The 17,229-nt window shown below is 40.0% G+C and overlaps 3 protein-coding genes across 3 annotated transcripts; 2 read left to right on the forward strand and 1 right to left on the reverse strand.

The window, feature by feature from the left end:
* The first annotated feature begins 351 nt into the window (after positions 1 to 351).
* On the forward strand, positions 352 to 3,832 carry atp5pb (ATP synthase peripheral stalk-membrane subunit b). The gene is made up of 7 exons (XM_086141386.1): positions 352 to 478; positions 1,227 to 1,263; positions 1,385 to 1,530; positions 2,008 to 2,171; positions 2,323 to 2,448; positions 2,987 to 3,166; positions 3,588 to 3,832. Exons 1-7 carry the CDS (start codon positions 451 to 453, stop codon positions 3,663 to 3,665), a joined length of 759 nt encoding a protein of 252 aa, XP_085997512.1. The 5' UTR covers positions 352 to 450; the 3' UTR covers positions 3,666 to 3,832.
* A 289-nt stretch (positions 3,833 to 4,121) lies between these two features.
* On the forward strand, positions 4,122 to 11,082 carry eps8l3b (EPS8 signaling adaptor L3b). Its single transcript, XM_086141670.1, has 20 exons — positions 4,122 to 4,271; positions 4,911 to 5,021; positions 5,200 to 5,315; positions 5,393 to 5,457; positions 5,544 to 5,702; positions 6,438 to 6,587; positions 6,708 to 6,793; positions 6,874 to 6,980; positions 7,070 to 7,191; positions 7,291 to 7,426; positions 7,506 to 7,585; positions 7,690 to 7,764; positions 7,852 to 7,997; positions 9,283 to 9,475; positions 9,630 to 9,652; positions 9,763 to 9,856; positions 10,201 to 10,344; positions 10,440 to 10,522; positions 10,619 to 10,751; positions 10,832 to 11,082. Exons 2-20 carry the CDS (start codon positions 4,984 to 4,986, stop codon positions 10,871 to 10,873), a joined length of 1,992 nt encoding a protein of 663 aa, XP_085997796.1. The 5' UTR covers positions 4,122 to 4,271; positions 4,911 to 4,983; the 3' UTR covers positions 10,874 to 11,082.
* A 149-nt stretch (positions 11,083 to 11,231) lies between these two features.
* Positions 11,232 to 16,538, reverse strand: LOC147214236 (glutathione S-transferase Mu 4-like). Its single transcript, XM_086141671.1, has 8 exons — positions 16,380 to 16,538; positions 14,592 to 14,667; positions 14,439 to 14,503; positions 14,240 to 14,321; positions 13,147 to 13,244; positions 12,966 to 13,061; positions 12,738 to 12,848; positions 11,232 to 11,934 (listed from the first exon to the last, which is right to left on the reverse strand). Exons 1-8 carry the CDS (start codon positions 16,413 to 16,415, stop codon positions 11,839 to 11,841), a joined length of 660 nt encoding a protein of 219 aa, XP_085997797.1. The 5' UTR covers positions 16,416 to 16,538; the 3' UTR covers positions 11,232 to 11,838.
* Positions 16,539 to 17,229: the final 691 nt, after the last annotated feature.

Genomic DNA, 17,229 nt, shown 5'->3' on the forward strand with positions numbered 1-17,229 from the left:
AAGTTGTAAAAAAAAAAAAAGAAAAAGTCAAATATTAAATTAAACCACTGCATGGTCTAATGCAAACTATTTTCTACTACCACTATTACTCAAGTGGAACTACTGCTCCAGCTGCTTCACAGTACACAGAGGGACGAATAAACACTGATACATAATCCGTTACATAAATATTGATTAAATACACTGAATCAGTGAACATTTTGAATTTATGTTCAATATAATCTTGGAGCAAGTGAAACTTTATGAATTGTCATGTCTTAGCTTTGCGTGCAGCGCCATCTAGTGGTCATTTTGGTTGAGAACCATTTAAGAACGGGCTCGTAAACTCTCGCGTTGTTTCTTGCGCGATTATCGCGTGTCCGCCATTCCTGTGGTTCTCTGCAGAAGGGCACGAAGAGGCCGAAACAAGGTGCCCGGCGTCGCTCTAACTTGGCACTTGATTCTTCAAACATGCTGTCCAGGCTGGTAATTGTTTCAGGTACACATTCATTTTTCTTTTTTGGTTCTCAATCAAGTCTAATTTGGTCCGGTTTTGTCAACTTGCCAAGTAGGATAATGTGTACTTTTTAAGCTGATCTGAAGGGTAAAGCGAAGGCCGCACTTTGAATGACTGCTAAGCTAAAGCTAAGTGCAGGTTGTGAGCTCTGTGCAGCGCATCTGCTCTGTAAAATACACAGTCGGGTGTATTAGTGCACGTCGGCTATTGCAGTTCGTTCAACCACTATATAGAAAGTGATTGGTCTTGTTTATAAGAAGGTTAAACTTATGAAGAACATTGAAGTTAGCATACATTAGCAAACGGTCCTCCTAACTTGGATCGCTAATGTCACCTCTTTTGACAGCTCGCAGTGGTTGGATTTGTAAGCTTATTATTTTGAAGGGATGCTTACTAAAGACCTCAAACTTAAAGTACATCTTTAATGCGTTGTTACTGTCATCTTCTCTAGCCCAGAATCTTGTTCTCTGTAATTGAACTGAGCTTTACCGATGATTTGATTTCTGTAATTGAGTGAGGAAGACCTCAAATATATACGTAGCAAGTACATCATGTTCTCTTTACTAACGCTTAGAGAACGTATACTCTGGTTATTTATACGTAATCCAGCTGTGCAACCATTTTTACCTCTATGAAGGTTATACAAATGGAGTGCTTTTAAATAACAGACTCAAAGATGTGAAAGAATAATCAATTTCAACTTCTTAATTAATTGTTTTCTACCTTGCAGCCAGTGCCCTGAAAGGCAGTGGCCCCCTTGGAGCCGGGTATGTGTCTGAAACCACTTTATTTAACAAATCTGCCATTTCCATCTCTGTCGTCCTTTTCAGTTCAAAATTCATTGCAAAGTAGCTGGTTCTGTCAAAGCTGAAACTGTCTCCCCCACAGTCTGGTCCAGGCATCTCGATCCCTCCACACTTCCTCCCAGAGTTTGGCTCCAGTGCCCCCTCTGCCAGAGAAGGGAGGCAAAGTCCGCCATGGCATCATCCCCGAGGAGCTTTTCCAGATCTTGTATCCCAAAACTGGAGTAACAGGTAAATAGTGTTTACCAGAAACAAGGCCTATTTTTTGGTTTGCTTCAGAAACCAACGTTGCATGCTGTTTTCAATAAATCTGCAATTCTTCCAAATTAATAAACTCATCCGTAATCCTACAGTAAGTAAGCTAGCATCATGTTCCAAACAAAGTGTGCCACATGGAAACTTAGGAGTTGTTGATGGTTTCGTCACATTTCTATCAACCATTGGTTGATATTAATTTGTCTTTACATAAAACACTAAATAGCTCAAGAATGTCTTCTATTGTGACACTCCTGAGCTGAATATGATATTTAGCAATATACATTGTGAAAGCCAACTTCATCATACTTAGTGTAAAGTTTTGTTCCATGTTGCAAATATTAATGTTTTTCTGTTATAAAATTCACTTGAGTCAAAAAAACCTGCTTTGTGTGAAACTGGATCCCTATGCACATTAACCTCACTTACAACACCAATTCAACGTTTCCCCAGGACCCTACATGCTGGGCGCAGGTCTCCTTCTCTACCTGCTCTCTAAGGAAATCTATGTCATCAACCATGAGACTTTCGCAGCCGCCTCCATTGGAACTGTCATTGTCCTCGGTGTCAAGAAATTTGGTCCAAGTGTTGCAGCTTTTGCCGACAAACTGAATGAGGTAGGCTGGCTTCCCTTTTTGATATGGATTCTGAGTGTAATGCAAAATTATTGGAGGGGGGATCAAGAGCTCTTTTTTGGACTGATCTTGTTTGGGGCACCCATGTCATTAGGCATATCTTTTTAAAATTTGTATGTGTGTGTGTTTACAGGAAAAAGTTGCCAAAGCCCAAGAGGTCAAGGAACTGGCAATGAGCAGTCTAGCTCAGGCTATTGAGGATGAGAAGAAAGAACAGTGGAGAGTGGAGGGAAGATCAATGCTCTTTGATGCAAAAAGGGTAAAGCATTTTTTCCCCCTGTTTTGGTGCGCCCCCACCACCCCGGTCATGAGGAATTCGCTACATTCACTCATTTTTCACTATTAACCAGAGGTTATATGTCTAATAACCAGCAGCCAAAAATAAGAAATTGCCATTAAGTGGTATAAGAAAAGTTGTTTAGCTGTTATGTAAGAAGAGACAATAATTATACGCAATAACTTGAGAGAAACCTTTTGAAAAGAAAAAGCTGTTAATAAGAAGTCTGAATAATCCTAAATTTGCCAGATTAAATGCGGTACATGAACCCCTGGCTCCTTTTTTTGCCAACATTTTGCTTAGAAACAGACTGATTCAAGAGTCATACACTGGCAATAATATAAAATGGTGAATTCAGTCTGAGAAAAAAAGTACCACTCAATATTGGAACACAGAAGAATACGTGCTATAATGAGAATAGTACTGACGAATATTGGGGTACCATAAGGATCTCTGGGGTGAAGCCATATAGAACGTGCTTACACAAGGTTGTAGTCACCAGACTCCCGTTTTGTTTCAGAACAATGTGGCCATGCTTCTGGAGACCAACTACAGAGAGAGACTACACATGGTGACCAACGAGGTGAAGAGGCGCTTGGACTATCAGATCGCCCTGCAGGACCTCCACCGTCGCATGGCGCAGGAGCACATGGTCAACTGGGTGGAGAAGAGCGTCATCAGCAGTATCTCTCCTCAGCAGGTCTGCTCTTTGTTCTTACGTAATATTGTTGATAGCTCTAGCTTTTATTTTATTTGCATTTTGCTCTTTGCTTTTATAGTGTTGTAAACAAATTAGTTGAGTGTGGTTTTTTTTTGCCATAGAGCTTTCTACAGCTCATCAAGTTCAAAAATTAGTCCAGTTTCAAATATCTGTCAGTTGAATATCAAACATTTGTTGAGAGCTTTCCAAAAGGTAAATGAGGCATGTTGTATTTAAGTGCTTTTGAGCAAATGTACTTGGGTACATAAAAAAAAAAAAGAAACAGCAATATTGTGTACAGTACTAGATACACCAATTAAGAAGTCATTTGTAAATAACGTTTAAATCTTTGAACCTTATCTATATTTTTTTCCATCTCCACGGTGACACGTGTGTGTGTGTGTGTGTGTGTCTTTTTCAGGAGAAAGAGAGCATTGCCAAGTGCATCTCCGACCTGAAAGCTCTGGCCAAGACCACTCAGGCCAAGGCCACAGTCTGAACAGTCAAGTCTTCAGAGAAGACTTTTCTAACCCTCAACTCAATGTCTTTGACGAGATACCCACTTTTCTTTATGAAATAAACTCTTGGCTCGTCTCTGTCAATATAAAGAGTGTGTACAGTGTTTCCATGTCAACGAACGATAAAATAAATGGATGTGCTGTCCAATTCATCTGTTTTTTGGGGGGATTTCTTCATACATAAATGGCTATTTCTCTTAGTAGTTTTCTTAATGTGTTTATTTTCCTTGAGGTATGAATGCACGTAGAACCAATAAGTCATAAAAAGCAGAAGTTATGAGTCTTTATGGGACACCTTCGGTCTTTTCAAGCGCATACTGTGAAATATTTGTGAACCTTTGGACTCAGATTTGCTCCCTGCCATTATACTGCTAATGACATCTGCTGACAGCCCTCCTGTCACTCCCAACACTTTGCTTGCACTTTGGTCGCGGTGCCTCCAAGCAGGAAGTCCGATAATTACTCTTGACAGTGCAGGGGCAGGTTGATCTCTGACTGTTTTCTTATTTTTTGAAAGAAAATTCATTCTAAAGAGGGAAGCAATGACACAGGAGCAACGGTAACGGATAATTGAAGGATTCCAGGGGGTGAGTTCATGATATATTTGCTACGCTTGATAATACATATCCAAGTTTAACAAATACTTCTCATAGCCTTGGAGGTACTTGAAAGGCTTAAGATTTATTTATTCATTTATTTTTAAAGAAATTACACCTGTTTGACTTGCTTAAGGCATCTGAAAGATTAGGTTCTTTTTACTTAAATCTATATCCCATTCAGGGATTGAACAATAAACTACTATGTGCGTATGTAACTCTTGCATTCCATTTCATGTGTCAGATTCCTAGTTAAACCAAGTGTCTTTTTGTTGAAAGCATGAATTTGGGTTTTCCAAAGGTTTTCAACACTTGAAGTTAATTCAATATAATTCTGGTTGAACATGAATTTGAATCTTCTCCTATCTGATATCTCTATATTGTGGGTTACATGTAATTATGTGATTGGCTCTCGCTTTGAATCAACTGTTATCTACTATTTTATCATTTATTTCAATGTAATTTTACAGTTTTGATAAGTTTTACTTTGCAAACTGATTGATCTTCTTCCCCGCTCTTCATATTTTCTCCGAAATAGTCTTTTTTTTTTTTTTCAAAGTGCAAAATAGATTGTGCTGTTTACTGAAAAATGCATTTGATTTTCTGCTCAACTTCTATTTTTCCTCACAGGTTTGGAGTGTCGTGGCTCCTAATTTTGTTGTGCTTCCCAAAAAACAAAAAAGTAAAAAGATTAGCGAGGAAAATGTTTGGAAACACAGGCCCTTTCTCCTACTCTCCCAGGTTAGTGACCTTTGAATTTCGTGCCCCAGGCTGATACCAGCTCTTTACACCTGCTCACACCCTTCTAGATAAACATCAGTATTGGTTTTGAAATAGCTGGTCATATTGATGACCATGTTGATGCCTGATTCACACATGTGACGGCAAGCGGGTTTGATGTCGCTCCTTGTTATTCCAGAGGTTTCCCATTAGAAGATACTCCTCTTCAGAGGCGCACTTTCAACCGAAATGACCTCAGGGAGCCTTCACCGCAGAGGGACAGCATGTCCAGGCCCAGTGGCAGATCAATATACAGTATGTTCAGGCATAAATGCTTATTATTTCAGGGAAATTAATGCCAGGCAACTCTGTAATGACGTGGTCTTCTTCAGTGCAGAGAAAGGAGTATTCTGATTTGCTGAACAAGAAACCGGATAACTTTCACTACAGAGTGGAGGTGGGTGGCTGCGATACCTTCATCAGCCCCGATCACAGCAAATCAAACTTTCACTTAACGTGCTCCTTACTGTTTTGACTCCGCAGCATCTGTTCTCCTGGGACCTGGATGGTGAGGAGCTCAAGACGGTGGACAACTGCGTGACCAAGCTCAAAAGGCTAGATGTCAAAGGTTGCGTGTGGCCACAGGAGATGATCCTTGAGATTCAAGGAGGATGTCTGGTGCTCTGTGAGATAGAGACCAAAGTTAGTAGTTGTGCCCAATCAAATAAATGCAAAATAAATACAAAAATGGGTTTAAAATTGCCCTTTTTCCTTCAAATATGCAAACAAATAAACATGTATGTATGGATAAACTCTTAATGATTAATTACAATAATTTGGTCCAAATTATCCGAAAAGTGTAAATGACCAAAGCAACATCTGAAGGGCAATGTTTTGACATTTTCGTCCGTTTACCTCACATTAACGTGAAGAAGAAAATCCCAGAGGATTGCAGGATATAAGGATTTTAAATGTCATTCCACGCAGGGGGAATGAAACAAAATCAGTTTCCCGAGGCCCGGCAGACAGCCAATAGAAGCGATATAGATATAATGCAATAAGATATGCACAGCAGATGGATAATAAAATAATAAATAATGGTAAAATAAAAACAAGAACTAGAAACCATGAAAAACATGCAGTGAATAATACAAAATGCGTACAGTTGATTACAATGCTCTGTACATACACGTTGGATTGTGCAAAATTGCACAAAGGAAAAAAATAGTTAACAGACTGCGGAGGATTGAACACTGTAAATTAAAGAAATATTTTGTCCCCTGCTTCTGAATTGGAAACATCTTTCTGGCATTGCCTCTTCACAGTACTTTAATCGGGATTTTTGTTTTTATTTTCCTGAACAGCGGTCGATGCTTTCAAATGTGGTAATCTGATAATCACTTTGATAACCTCCCATCTGAATTTGTGTTCATGCAGGAAGAGCTGGAGGTGGTGCCTCTGAGTTACATCCAGGAAACTAAAGCTGTTTTGGACAGCTGCGCCTACAACTCTCTGCTGGCTATGACAGTGAAGGAACGCGGCAAACTCTTCCCTCGGGTCCTCCTTTTCCAGTGTGAGGAGTCTGGGGTGAGTCGCATTTCACCCCATTGACCTCTTGATCTATAAACTAATGTTATTGCAGTTCCTGTATGTATCATGTATGAAACTGAAGTTTGATGTACAATATCAACTACTCTTTTTCACCAGGCGGAGGTCATCAAAAGCGATCTAGACAAGATCGCTCAGAAAGGAAGCACCAATATGGGAGTGCACAGAGCCCAGCCCTACATCAGGTACAGTGGTGGGACACAAAAATGGCCCAAACAGGAAAAAAGAGCAAACTGACCTGATAAGTCCCTCTGATATTTTTCAGAAATCAGTCCCCGGCCTCCGAGTGGGGCAAAATGGAACAAAGTACAGCTTGGGCTTCGTCCTTTCAAGGCCATCAAAACACAGAAGACTTGAGCCCTAACAGATTAGGTTCATATGGAATTGTGAGCTTTCGAATATTGTGACGTTTTTCTCGTAATCACCCCGCTTAACTATAAATTATCTTCCTACTTTATTAGAGGACGTACGTCTTCCTCCCTTTTACAACCAACGAGAAGCGACCACCCCTGATCTGCAAGATATTGAGAGTAACTTTGACGTCCCTCTGCCTCCTGAGATGACAGACACCGAGCGGAACACGGTCGGTGCTGCAAGTCAAGTGTCCGTAAATGTCGAGGACTGCAGCTCAACTAAAGATGAGCAATAACTAGCATAATGCAAAATGTTTCCGTGTCCGCAGGAAATTCTGAACCACGTCATAGAAGATATCGAGATTTTCCTGGAAAAAGTGAACACTGTGGTGGCTGCCGCGCCACGGAACAGCAGCAAGAGCAAGAAGAAAATGGGGATGAAGAAGAAAAGCTCTAAGAAAAATGGTAGTTCTTGTCAACTGTGTCTGTTTGTAAGTCAGGATGTAGTGAGAGACACAAATCTGACGAGGTTTCCTTTCTCTAGGTGCGCAAAAAGACGGACTGCCCCCTCATGCAGATTGTGTCTCCTGCCTGCAAAAACTGAAATACGCATTCAACCTTTTGGTAAATACTTGCATTGAATGTCTTCAACGTATCAAACTGACACACTGGCTGGAATGTGTTTCTGCACCCATGACCTGACTGGAAGCTTCTTCGTAACACGACAGGCCCAGCTGGACGGGGTACTGGTCAACACAACCGCTCCTGAATTTGTCCACATTTTCTTCAAATGTTTGGGAACTGTGAGTTACACGTAGGGGAAGGATTTATATTTTTGGTGATAATAAAATATTTTTTTTTTTAAAATTAATCTATTTCTTTTGAAACAGATTGTTTCGCAGTATCCCGTGAACCTGCCCGCCTCCGTCGTCTCCCCTCTTCTGACCGAATCAGCGCTGGCGATGCTCAGTGAAGTTGTCAGCCCGGAGGAGCGCCAACTCTGGAAGTCTCTGGGAGATTGCTGGAGCATTCCCAGGTGAGGAGGACTTTTTGAAATAATCAGAAAATGTCGGATTTTCTTTTCAAGAAGTTAGTTAGCGTCCGGTACATGGTACTCAAGAAGCTGTTCGCTGATCAGTGAAGAAGGCCAGAGTTGCTTTTGTTGCTTTGATGACAAATTGGGATTTAACTTTGAAAATAGCATAGTTTTTTATTTGTAGATGTTAAAGAATAAGGCTTATCTGTGAATAAATTGACACCTGCTTGTCAGGGCAAAGATACAGTCAAGGCCAAAATTATTCATAACCAAATTGTAATTTGGGGATTTGACTGTATGCTACTGGTAGAGCATTAAACAGTACAATTGGTAATTTCATTTGTGCATCTGATATGGGATTTTCCATTAAAAAAAATATATATATATATATATATATATATATATATATATATATATATATATCTTTAATATATATATACTAAATATATATTGATTACATGAATTAATTAATTATGTTATATATATTAAAATAATATATTTTTTAATTGCTTCAATTATCCAATATTTTACTCAAAAATTTGCAATTCAATTAAATTTTAAACAAAATGTATCCAATTTGAATTAAATTTTAAATTTTACTGTCATTCTGGAGCATTTGTTATAGACACATAGTCTCTCTAAAAGGTATAAAATCATATGCTTCAATCTTGTGAATGTGTCATCCACTGAGAACGGACACTTTGCAAGTTCATTTTGGCGCAAAGTAATAACATGTTATTTATTAATCATTATATGAGCTAGATTTCACCTTCTTGGTAGTCCTGAGCAGATTAACCCTTAGTTCATGTTCCTTCTATTTTCTTGACAAATAATCTAATGATGCCTAATAAAGACAAACAAAAACAGGGCTGAGGCCTGGACTGGATAACCTGCTATTCAGACTGGAACAAAATAAGAGTGGATGGTCTTTCAGTGGCTGAGAAGTAGAAAAAGACCAGGTTTACATCTTTATTATAATCCCAAAATGGTTCTTAGTAATATCCTGCTATCCTAGTCTGCTCAACTCTGGAATTCTTTGGCTTTGCATATTCAAAATATGTTATCCCCACTTCCACCACCAGTGTACACTGTTATGGAAATATTGTTGAATAACAACTGTGCCTATTGTTTTGTTTCACGTGAGCCAAAGAAAGCAAAAGTAAGGGGTCGGGTAGCAGGCCGTCAGAAATCCTGCAGGACAACTGAAGCTTATAAACGTCCAAACAGAAAACATCACAAACAATTCTCCGTATGTTTCTTTTTTTTGCTCATCTTGTCATCTCAGATCCAGATGGCCATATGATGATGTCCCGCCTTATATACCGGAGTTTTATGATGGCTGGCAGCCACCTCCCATCTCTTATTCAAACTCTACGGGCAGGCGTAAAAGCCAGCGGTTGCCGTCAGGTCAAAGTGTCGGCCACATGAACGGAGGTGAGGACTTCTTCTCCAGAGGGATGCCGCTGCAACCCGACCAGGTAAATAAAAAAATAAAAAAGTTATACTAGCACTGAATTTGAATCCAAAAGTGTCCTTTCGTTTGGATTTCAGTTGAACTTTAATGAAGTATCTTTTATCTGAATGTTCTATTTTGTCTCACTCAATATTTCTATAATTGTATCATTTTTACAGCCTGCCAGCAGGCTGTCAATGCGGTGAGTAATACACCGCGCCACATATGGCATTGTGACAGTATTTGTTGTAAATCTACTGGGTACTCACTGTACTTTACTGTGGTGACAAAGTGTGTTACTACCTCTTTCAGCTCCAGCACGCAGCCCACGTACATGCGCGTTAAATTCGACTTCATGGCCAGGAACAACCGTGAGGTCTCCGTGATGAAGGGGGAAGTGGTTGAGGTGATTAAAACTCCCAAGATACCTTGTTCATGTGTGCAGATGTGTCTTGAGGAGCATTTGGTTGAGAGTCGCCGAAAAAAATGAAGAGCGAAAACGCGATAGCAGCCACCTTTTACTATGTTAAATATCTGTTAAAGGCTGATTTGACATTTTTATACTGACAGTGCTGTTTATAACAGTGTCAAGTGGTGCGTTTATATTGTAGCCTTGTTAAACAGGACATCACCTTCTGGACAGACAGGATGTGAATCTTAGGACTCCTTCATCCAAACTTGTTTTCCTAAAATTGATGGTCACGGCTCGAAAGTCAAAGCTGCCCCCAAACACTCTTTATTAACATTTAGGTGGTTGAAGCCTTTGGGTCTTCGGACAAGGTGTTTAAGAACTCCAACCAATGGCGGATGGTGCGAAACAGCCGTTCGGAGGAAGGATACGTTCCTCAGATGGTCCTGGAGCCATTGAGGAGCGGCATTGACATGGAGGAAATGGTGACCGCGACTGACCCTTCGTTTTAAATGACATGTCAAAAAGAGCTCCGAGTGAAATTTTTAAAAATAACTCTCACTCTACCTCAAAACAACAGAGCCGCAGCCCAAGGGGTCTCGACATGAGCTCTTCTGCTGGAGACGTCAGGGCTTGGCTGGAGTACAAAGGTTTCTCTAAAATGTAGGTGGCCGAGCCCTCACGGGGCCATTCAGCTACTTCTGTTAAAAAGAAGAAGTTTGTGGCGTGCGCTCAAGTCAAACGTTGTGTGTTTTTCAGGACTGTCAGCACCTTTGGGGTACTGTCCGGACAGCTACTCCTGAAGATGACCAAGGCTGAGATGAGGGCCGTGTGTCCAGAGGAAGGAAGCAAAGTGTTCTTTCACCTTCAGCCATTTAGGTCGGCCATCGCGGTGAGTGTTAGAAGATAAACAGTGCAAACACACACAGCCACACGCCACATTAACACACAGGCTCATTCTTTTCTTTGCAGCTTGCCAGCGAGCCTTCAGGCCAGTATGGCAGGCACTATTAACAGCCAACATCATGTGTTATGTTGAGCCGTGGATCAGCATCATCAGGATTCTGGCCTCGCTACTTCTGCCCTTAATGATCTTGTATGGACTGTGTCAGAAACTCATTTTGTCATTCAGGGGACGACACTTGGAAAACAAAACTTGTAAAATGTAAGATTTTGAAGCAGGAACAGCGAGTTTGTGCTGCCATTTTATTTTCCATGACTTTCCATGTGCAAAATGATTTCTATTCCGATAAGCATCAGCTACCTTTGTATTAACGCCATTAGCTGAGTTAATGTATACCCTCATATATTTCAATTTCTTTAATCTAACTTATTGCACAGATAGTAGTGTTGAAATAATGCCACAAAAAGATTCATAAAACATTTTGCTTTAATCTTCAAATATGTCTCAAGTGTGACAAAAAAATTAAGTTCTTTAAGCCAAATGGAATCTGCTGTTATTCACCAGTACAAATCAAGCGTCTATTTCTTCTTCTTCTTTTTTTTTTTTTTTTTTTTTTTTTTTTTTTACAATTCTGTTTGAAATTGAATGGTTTGTTTTTGGAATGGGAAAGTAAATGTCCTGGACAAAGTTTTACAATTCAACTTTCATGAAAATCTACTGTAAGCAGTTTTCCTTGAATACAAAACGTTTTAGAAAACCAACCTTTTTTTTTTTTTTTAAACAATTCTTATTCAACTTATTCAAGGGCACAAGTACCGGCAATAAACTGTTAGTTTCAGAGTTATAAAATGGTTACCAGTCACTGGTAACTAGCTGCGAAGACACAGGTGCCTGTTAGATCAATAGATATGGGTAAAAAAAAATTAGAAAGAGAGGCTTTGCTGCACTACAAATACAAAGGAATAACAAACAGGGCACTCTAAAATGAGGATCAAAACTATTTCAGCTACATTGTTCTTATGATCATTCTCCTATTTATTTGCTTCTTCCTTCAAGGTGTCAGTGCTTAACCTCTTTACTCTTTCTTATTTCCCCACTTGGCCATCTTGTTGTTGACTGGTGTTTTCATGAACCGGTCTGTCTTCATGTAGGCAGCGATCTTATCCAAAGCCTGAAACAAAAAACAAAAAAACAAAAAAACAAAAAAAAAAAATATCACTCAAGTCAGTTGAATCTATGGTGGGAAATCTGAGACAGAAGCATGTCAATATGTGCGCACACAGACACACACAAATCCAGATGAATTAATTATGGTTAATTTTTTAATGCATCCTAAGTGCACAATGACTCCAAATCCCACAATTCCACTGTATCTGGTGGCAGAACCAACTCCATCCAGATGGTCAATTCCTTTACAACTTTAGGTCTCTTGATCGGATGTTTGAGACTGAAGAAACGCAATGGAGCAGCATAAAGAAGTTGGCACACTCTGCAGGAAGTCATTTTGGTTTGGCCAAAGAACTTCCTGCTTAAATTACCACATTAACCCCAACCAGACGTTAGTCAGGGATTCCTTTGCAAGGGCTTCGGTGAACGAGATGCCCAGATTTATGGATTTATGGACAAACCCACACAGATTGTCGGGGCCTCAGATGATGTAAAGAATGTATAGTAAGTCCTTCACAGCATTTTGCTAAGAAAAGGCCACATTAATAGTGATTTTTTTTAATGAAAGAAAAGTAAGTAAAATGTGGTTGGTAATTTTCACATTTATCATGTTTGAAAAAAACATTCTAGTTTGTCATCTTTTAGCATGCTGCTTTTTAATCATAACTAATCCAAAGCAGCAGCAAATTTTCAAGGTTTTGACAGCAAAACCTTGAAAAAACAACACATATTTCACAATGTCTGTGGAAGCAATCAGATGGTTTGCTGAGGGGGAAAAAAAACGAACAAACATCTGGTTGTTCTTACCTCGAAACGATCGAGGAGATCTCTGAGGTTCTTGAAGTCGTCCAGGCACGTGGGGTGAAACATCCTGTGCTGGTCCAGCAACTCGTACATGAGGAAGTCCACGAAAGTGATCTAAAGCAAAGAAACCCACCCGTAGAATTTTAATACAATAAATTGTTATGGAATGAAAATGGAAAAAAACTGTTTTGGCGCCCCCATGAGGTGGAACATCTATTTGATGTGAAATACCTTGTCGCCAGCAAACCACTTCCTGTCTCCCAAGAAAGTGGAGAACTGTTTCAGCACACCTGGCAGCATGTCCAGGTACCCTGGTTTCATCTTGTCCTGATGTTGCAGGGAAGAAGGCGGTGTTAGCCAAGATGTGGAGCTTTTTGATTGAAATCATGGCAGCGATAGGGTTTTGACTCACAAAGTCAGTGTAGCACAGCCTGACAAAACCATTCCTGAAGTCCATGGCCTGGTTCTCCAAGATGTCCACACGTACCTTCTCATCCTCAGTCTCTCCACCTTTGATTGGTTTTGACAAGAACCCGTGACTCTTCTTCTAAACACTGTGGTGCAGTTTGAGTGATCCAAAACTTGTGTGTATGAAATGTTGACACACACACACACACACACACACACACACACACACACACACACACACACACACACACACACACACACACACACACACACACACACACACACACACACACACACACACACACACACACACACACACACACACACACACACACACACACACACACACACACACACACACACACACACACACACACACACACACACACACACACACACACACACACACACACACACGGCAGCATTTATGGAGCACAACATCTTGACAATGAAATGGTCAATCCTAGCAATCTTAGACTGTGAGTGTCCACTAAAGCAAGCTGCTAAGCTAAGTGAAGCTACTTAAAACCCCCTAAAATCATTAAAGGGACAGGGCATCCCTTGCCTGCAGAGCTCTTACTCATCGAATTGTGAAGTGTGTAAATCGGGATAATTGTCAGTTTTCATAGATAATTGTCAAATATTTGCAATATGAGAAAACTGCGACTTTGTGCAAATAGAAATATTACAAATGCTATCTAAATGACTTATAGTCTGTCAAGTTTGTTGCGTAGTAACATGACCTTTGTTTGATAAAGCAAACAAAGGCCATCAGTGTGTCTCCACCTCGCTCAGCAATGTTCCTCCTAAGACAACAAAAGGCTTAGATGTACTGTTTCACATCCAAACTGTCAAAAGAGATATTACCAATAACATTTCTTAAATTGAAGTCTGGAAATAATCTTTGGTAATGCCCCGGCCTTATCTGGAAAGATGTATTGCTGTTTTTTTCTTTTTAAGGCGATTCAGACACAAGGAATGAAACTGATTTTGCCTCATTGTATTAGAGAGAAACATAACAGCAGCTCACAATGAATCCATGCACTAACAAAGGCCTTTGGACTTGAAAATAAAGAACAATAAAACAAGAAACTTACACAGATTGTGCTTCCGAGCAATGTATCTCATAATAGCATTGCTCTGAACGATCTTCCGGTCACCGTCCTCCAGGTAGGGCAGCTGGGGGGGGGGCATTGCATGCTGATTAGTTTTTTTTTCCCGCCAAACTTGCTTCTATCCCAGTTAAAAAAAAAAAAAAAAAAGAAATATCACTATTGGCAAGTTCATCTGACTCACATTGGGAAAGTCCATTCCAAGTTTGTGTTTTTCATCAAACCAGCAACTCTTATCATAATTGGGAGCTGTTGGAGATAATAAAACAACAGATGCGGGTCATAATTTGTGATGTGGAAACCTGACAGGCTGTTGCATAAAAAACATGTCAGTTACCTTCACCACAGACGTAAAACTTGTCCTCATACTTTGTGCCTGTGTACTCCAGCAGTAAACGGACAGGCTGGGCAAGCTGTGAAAACAGAAAAAAAAAGTGCAGCAAAGGTCTTGCGCTTCAGTATTTTCCTTTTAACAGCATGGGTTACAAACAGATGCTACTTATTTACTTGAGAAGCATTGCAATCTGAATTTCACAATAGCTTCCCAACAAATGTTAACTTGTACTGTATTTGATCATACCACTTAAAAGTTTGGTTTCCAGCACTGGGTTTCTTCCCTTCAGGTAATGAGGGCAAAGAGAGAGATGGCACTGTGTATTCTGCATGATACTGAAACTTTGACCTCATTTTCAGATCTGCACGAAATGCAAGTATGACTGATTGGAGAGATACAGCAATGCAATTAAATACAACAGAGCTCCATGGTGAACAGTGATATTTGTAGAACATGGCCACCATGTTGGCTACCTCTGACAGGGATCACCAACCTGTCTGAGACTGAGAGACACTTTATTTCAAGGGTACTTAGGAAAAAGAAAGGCTACCTGTTTGACACAGACTTCCTGAACAACACAGTTTCACCTATAATGATGATTAATAATAAATATTCTTATGTCTGAGGAGACTGACAAATCTCATGCTAATGAGTTCACATAATTATTACCAATTCCTTACTCTAGATCACCTCCAAACAAAATTCCAACTTCCTCCCATTCCGAAAAAATTGAGATCAAATCACATTTCTCCCGAAATTGAAGCAACAAAACTGATGTTCTCCTTGTAGGTACGGCCTCTGGCATTCATAAATCTCATAAGTTTTACTTTTAGCATGGTCAACTCCTGGGTGTCATGCTAGATAGTACATTACCTTTCCAAGATTAATAATCACCCAGCTTATTTCTAACTATCTGCCTCAGGAATTCTGCAGCAGGGATCACAACTCGAACCTAGTACAGAGAACACGTTGTCCCATTTCTTCAGCAGCTCCACTAGGTTGCCCATTGAATCTAGGATAAACCTCAAAATATTGCTTTTCACATATAGATGCATCCACGAGTCGGCCTCTTCGTACCCATCAGACATGCTTCATATTGCCACTCCCTTCCACTCTCTCAGGTTATCGCCTGAGAGCTCCCTCAGCAAGCGTGAGTACCGTGGGATGCTGAGCATTGAGTCTGTAAAACTCACTCCCCCCTGACATAAAGGGGAGCGAGATGACGCTCTCCCAATTTAAATCAAAATAAATCTCTCCAAAAATGCCCATTTTCCATGATCTGGATTCCAACTGCTGAAAAAAAGCACCCTCAAACAAAAGGTGTTATTATTTACCATGGTAGGGGGCACAGATATATCCTAACATAATTTATTTCTGTTAAAATCACCCTTTATTGCATTTCTTTTAAAAACTACTCTGATGTTTTTGTACACGTCAACTTCATGAACATGTTTTGTCCAGGAAAAAAATTAACCACGAAGCGACCTTTGTGACACTTTTGAGCAAATCATGAATTTTGTCCTGTGTTGGCTTAACTTGCATCTCATGTCAGATTGAAGAATAAACTCTCCCTTTTTTGCAAACAATTAATCCTATCACGTTTTGTGCCGATCATCTGAAGCGTTTAAAACCTTTTTTTTGTAGTTTGGCAGCGCAAATGTGCAATGTGCAGTTACACAACCTTTGCTGAGTCGTGGTCACATGACTCAAAGGCACACGATCGAGGGAACAGAGGTTTTCTCTCCACGCGGAGGCACGGACACCGTTACCGGGACCGGAAGCACAACTCACCCCGCGAATGTCCCAGTACGCCAGCTTCATGGTCATTTTCAAGCCTCTTTTTTGTGACTCAACGGACAACACAACCTGTAGTGGACCGAGTGGAGACGGAGAGTTGAGTTGGGTTCGTCAGGAGGAGGAGGAGGAAAAAGAGGAGGAGGAGTGAAAGTCGGTGTTCACGCCGCACTCTTTTGTGCGGTCATTCATTGGTTTCATTGGTTGTGTTTTCTGCCTGTCACACACACACACTGACTGGGCTTAGTCTTTGACGGCGGCTAAAATCATAACCAATCACAACGTTCACTGGATCGACTGAGCCAATCAAATCTAAGGATAGAGGCATGAGCCCGCACCTTTTTTCGTTGTTATAAAAAAGTGTCTTTTAAAATTTTGTATATTTTATTATTAATTTTGATCTTCAGGAGCAGTTATTATTTTAATAGTCAAACACTTGACACCTTGATAAAAAAGAGAAACATAGAATTAAATAGGTTTTTGACGAGGAGTGTGATTCCCTTTGTTACTGTTAGCATACTGTTAGCAAGATGCATCACACATCACATCACTATATTTTTTTTGTATATGATATAAACTTATACATGTGCCAAATATGGATTGACTTATTTCAAAATAAACACGACTGTTTACCTTGAAAGAAGTGGTTTAAACATGATTATATGTAACTGATTAACACGCCTTGAATGCAATCATTCAGGGAAATGTTATGAGTGGCTTTAACGCAGATTTTATATGCTTCATAAATTGGCTCAAAATCCAGATTTTTTTTTTTTTGGCCAGTCTTTTAGATGAATGATTTTTGATCAGCTAATGGCAGGGTGAGATTTGTCCCCCTTTATTTTGA

Source organism: Fistularia commersonii, chromosome 34, assembly GCF_037954325.1.
Source record: "Fistularia commersonii isolate RoL2024-O1a breed Wild chromosome 34, RoL_Fcom_v1.0, whole genome shotgun sequence".
NCBI lineage: Eukaryota > Metazoa > Chordata > Actinopteri > Syngnathiformes > Fistulariidae > Fistularia > Fistularia commersonii.

What these genes read in the sequence shown, in the direction of transcription:
- atp5pb (XM_086141386.1), top strand. Translation starts at nt 451, where the DNA reads ATGCTGTCCAGGCTGGTAATTGTTTCAG. An exon ending in TCCCAAAACTGGAGTAACAG is followed by an intron (nt 1,531 to 2,007) that starts GTAAATAGTGTT and finishes ACGTTTCCCCAG; the next exon opens with GACCCTACATGCTGGGCGCA. An exon ending in TTGCCGACAAACTGAATGAG is followed by an intron (nt 2,172 to 2,322) that starts GTAGGCTGGCTT and finishes GTGTGTTTACAG; the next exon opens with GAAAAAGTTGCCAAAGCCCA.
- eps8l3b (XM_086141670.1), top strand. Translation starts at nt 4,984, where the DNA reads ATGTTTGGAAACACAGGCCCTTTCTCCTACTCTCCCAG. An exon ending in AATACGCATTCAACCTTTTG is followed by an intron (nt 7,586 to 7,689) that starts GTAAATACTTGC and finishes GTAACACGACAG; the next exon opens with GCCCAGCTGGACGGGGTACT. An exon ending in CATTTAGGTCGGCCATCGCG is followed by an intron (nt 10,752 to 10,831) that starts GTGAGTGTTAGA and finishes TTTTCTTTGCAG; the next exon opens with CTTGCCAGCGAGCCTTCAGG.
- LOC147214236 (XM_086141671.1), bottom strand. Translation starts at nt 16,415, where the DNA reads ATGACCATGAAGCTGGCGTACTGGGACATTCGCGGG. An exon ending in GTTTTACGTCTGTGGTGAAG is followed by an intron (nt 14,504 to 14,591) that starts GTAACTGACATG and finishes TATCTCCAACAG; the next exon opens with CTCCCAATTATGATAAGAGT. An exon ending in TGCTCGGAAGCACAATCTGT is followed by an intron (nt 13,245 to 14,239) that starts GTAAGTTTCTTG and finishes AACCAATCAAAG; the next exon opens with GTGGAGAGACTGAGGATGAG.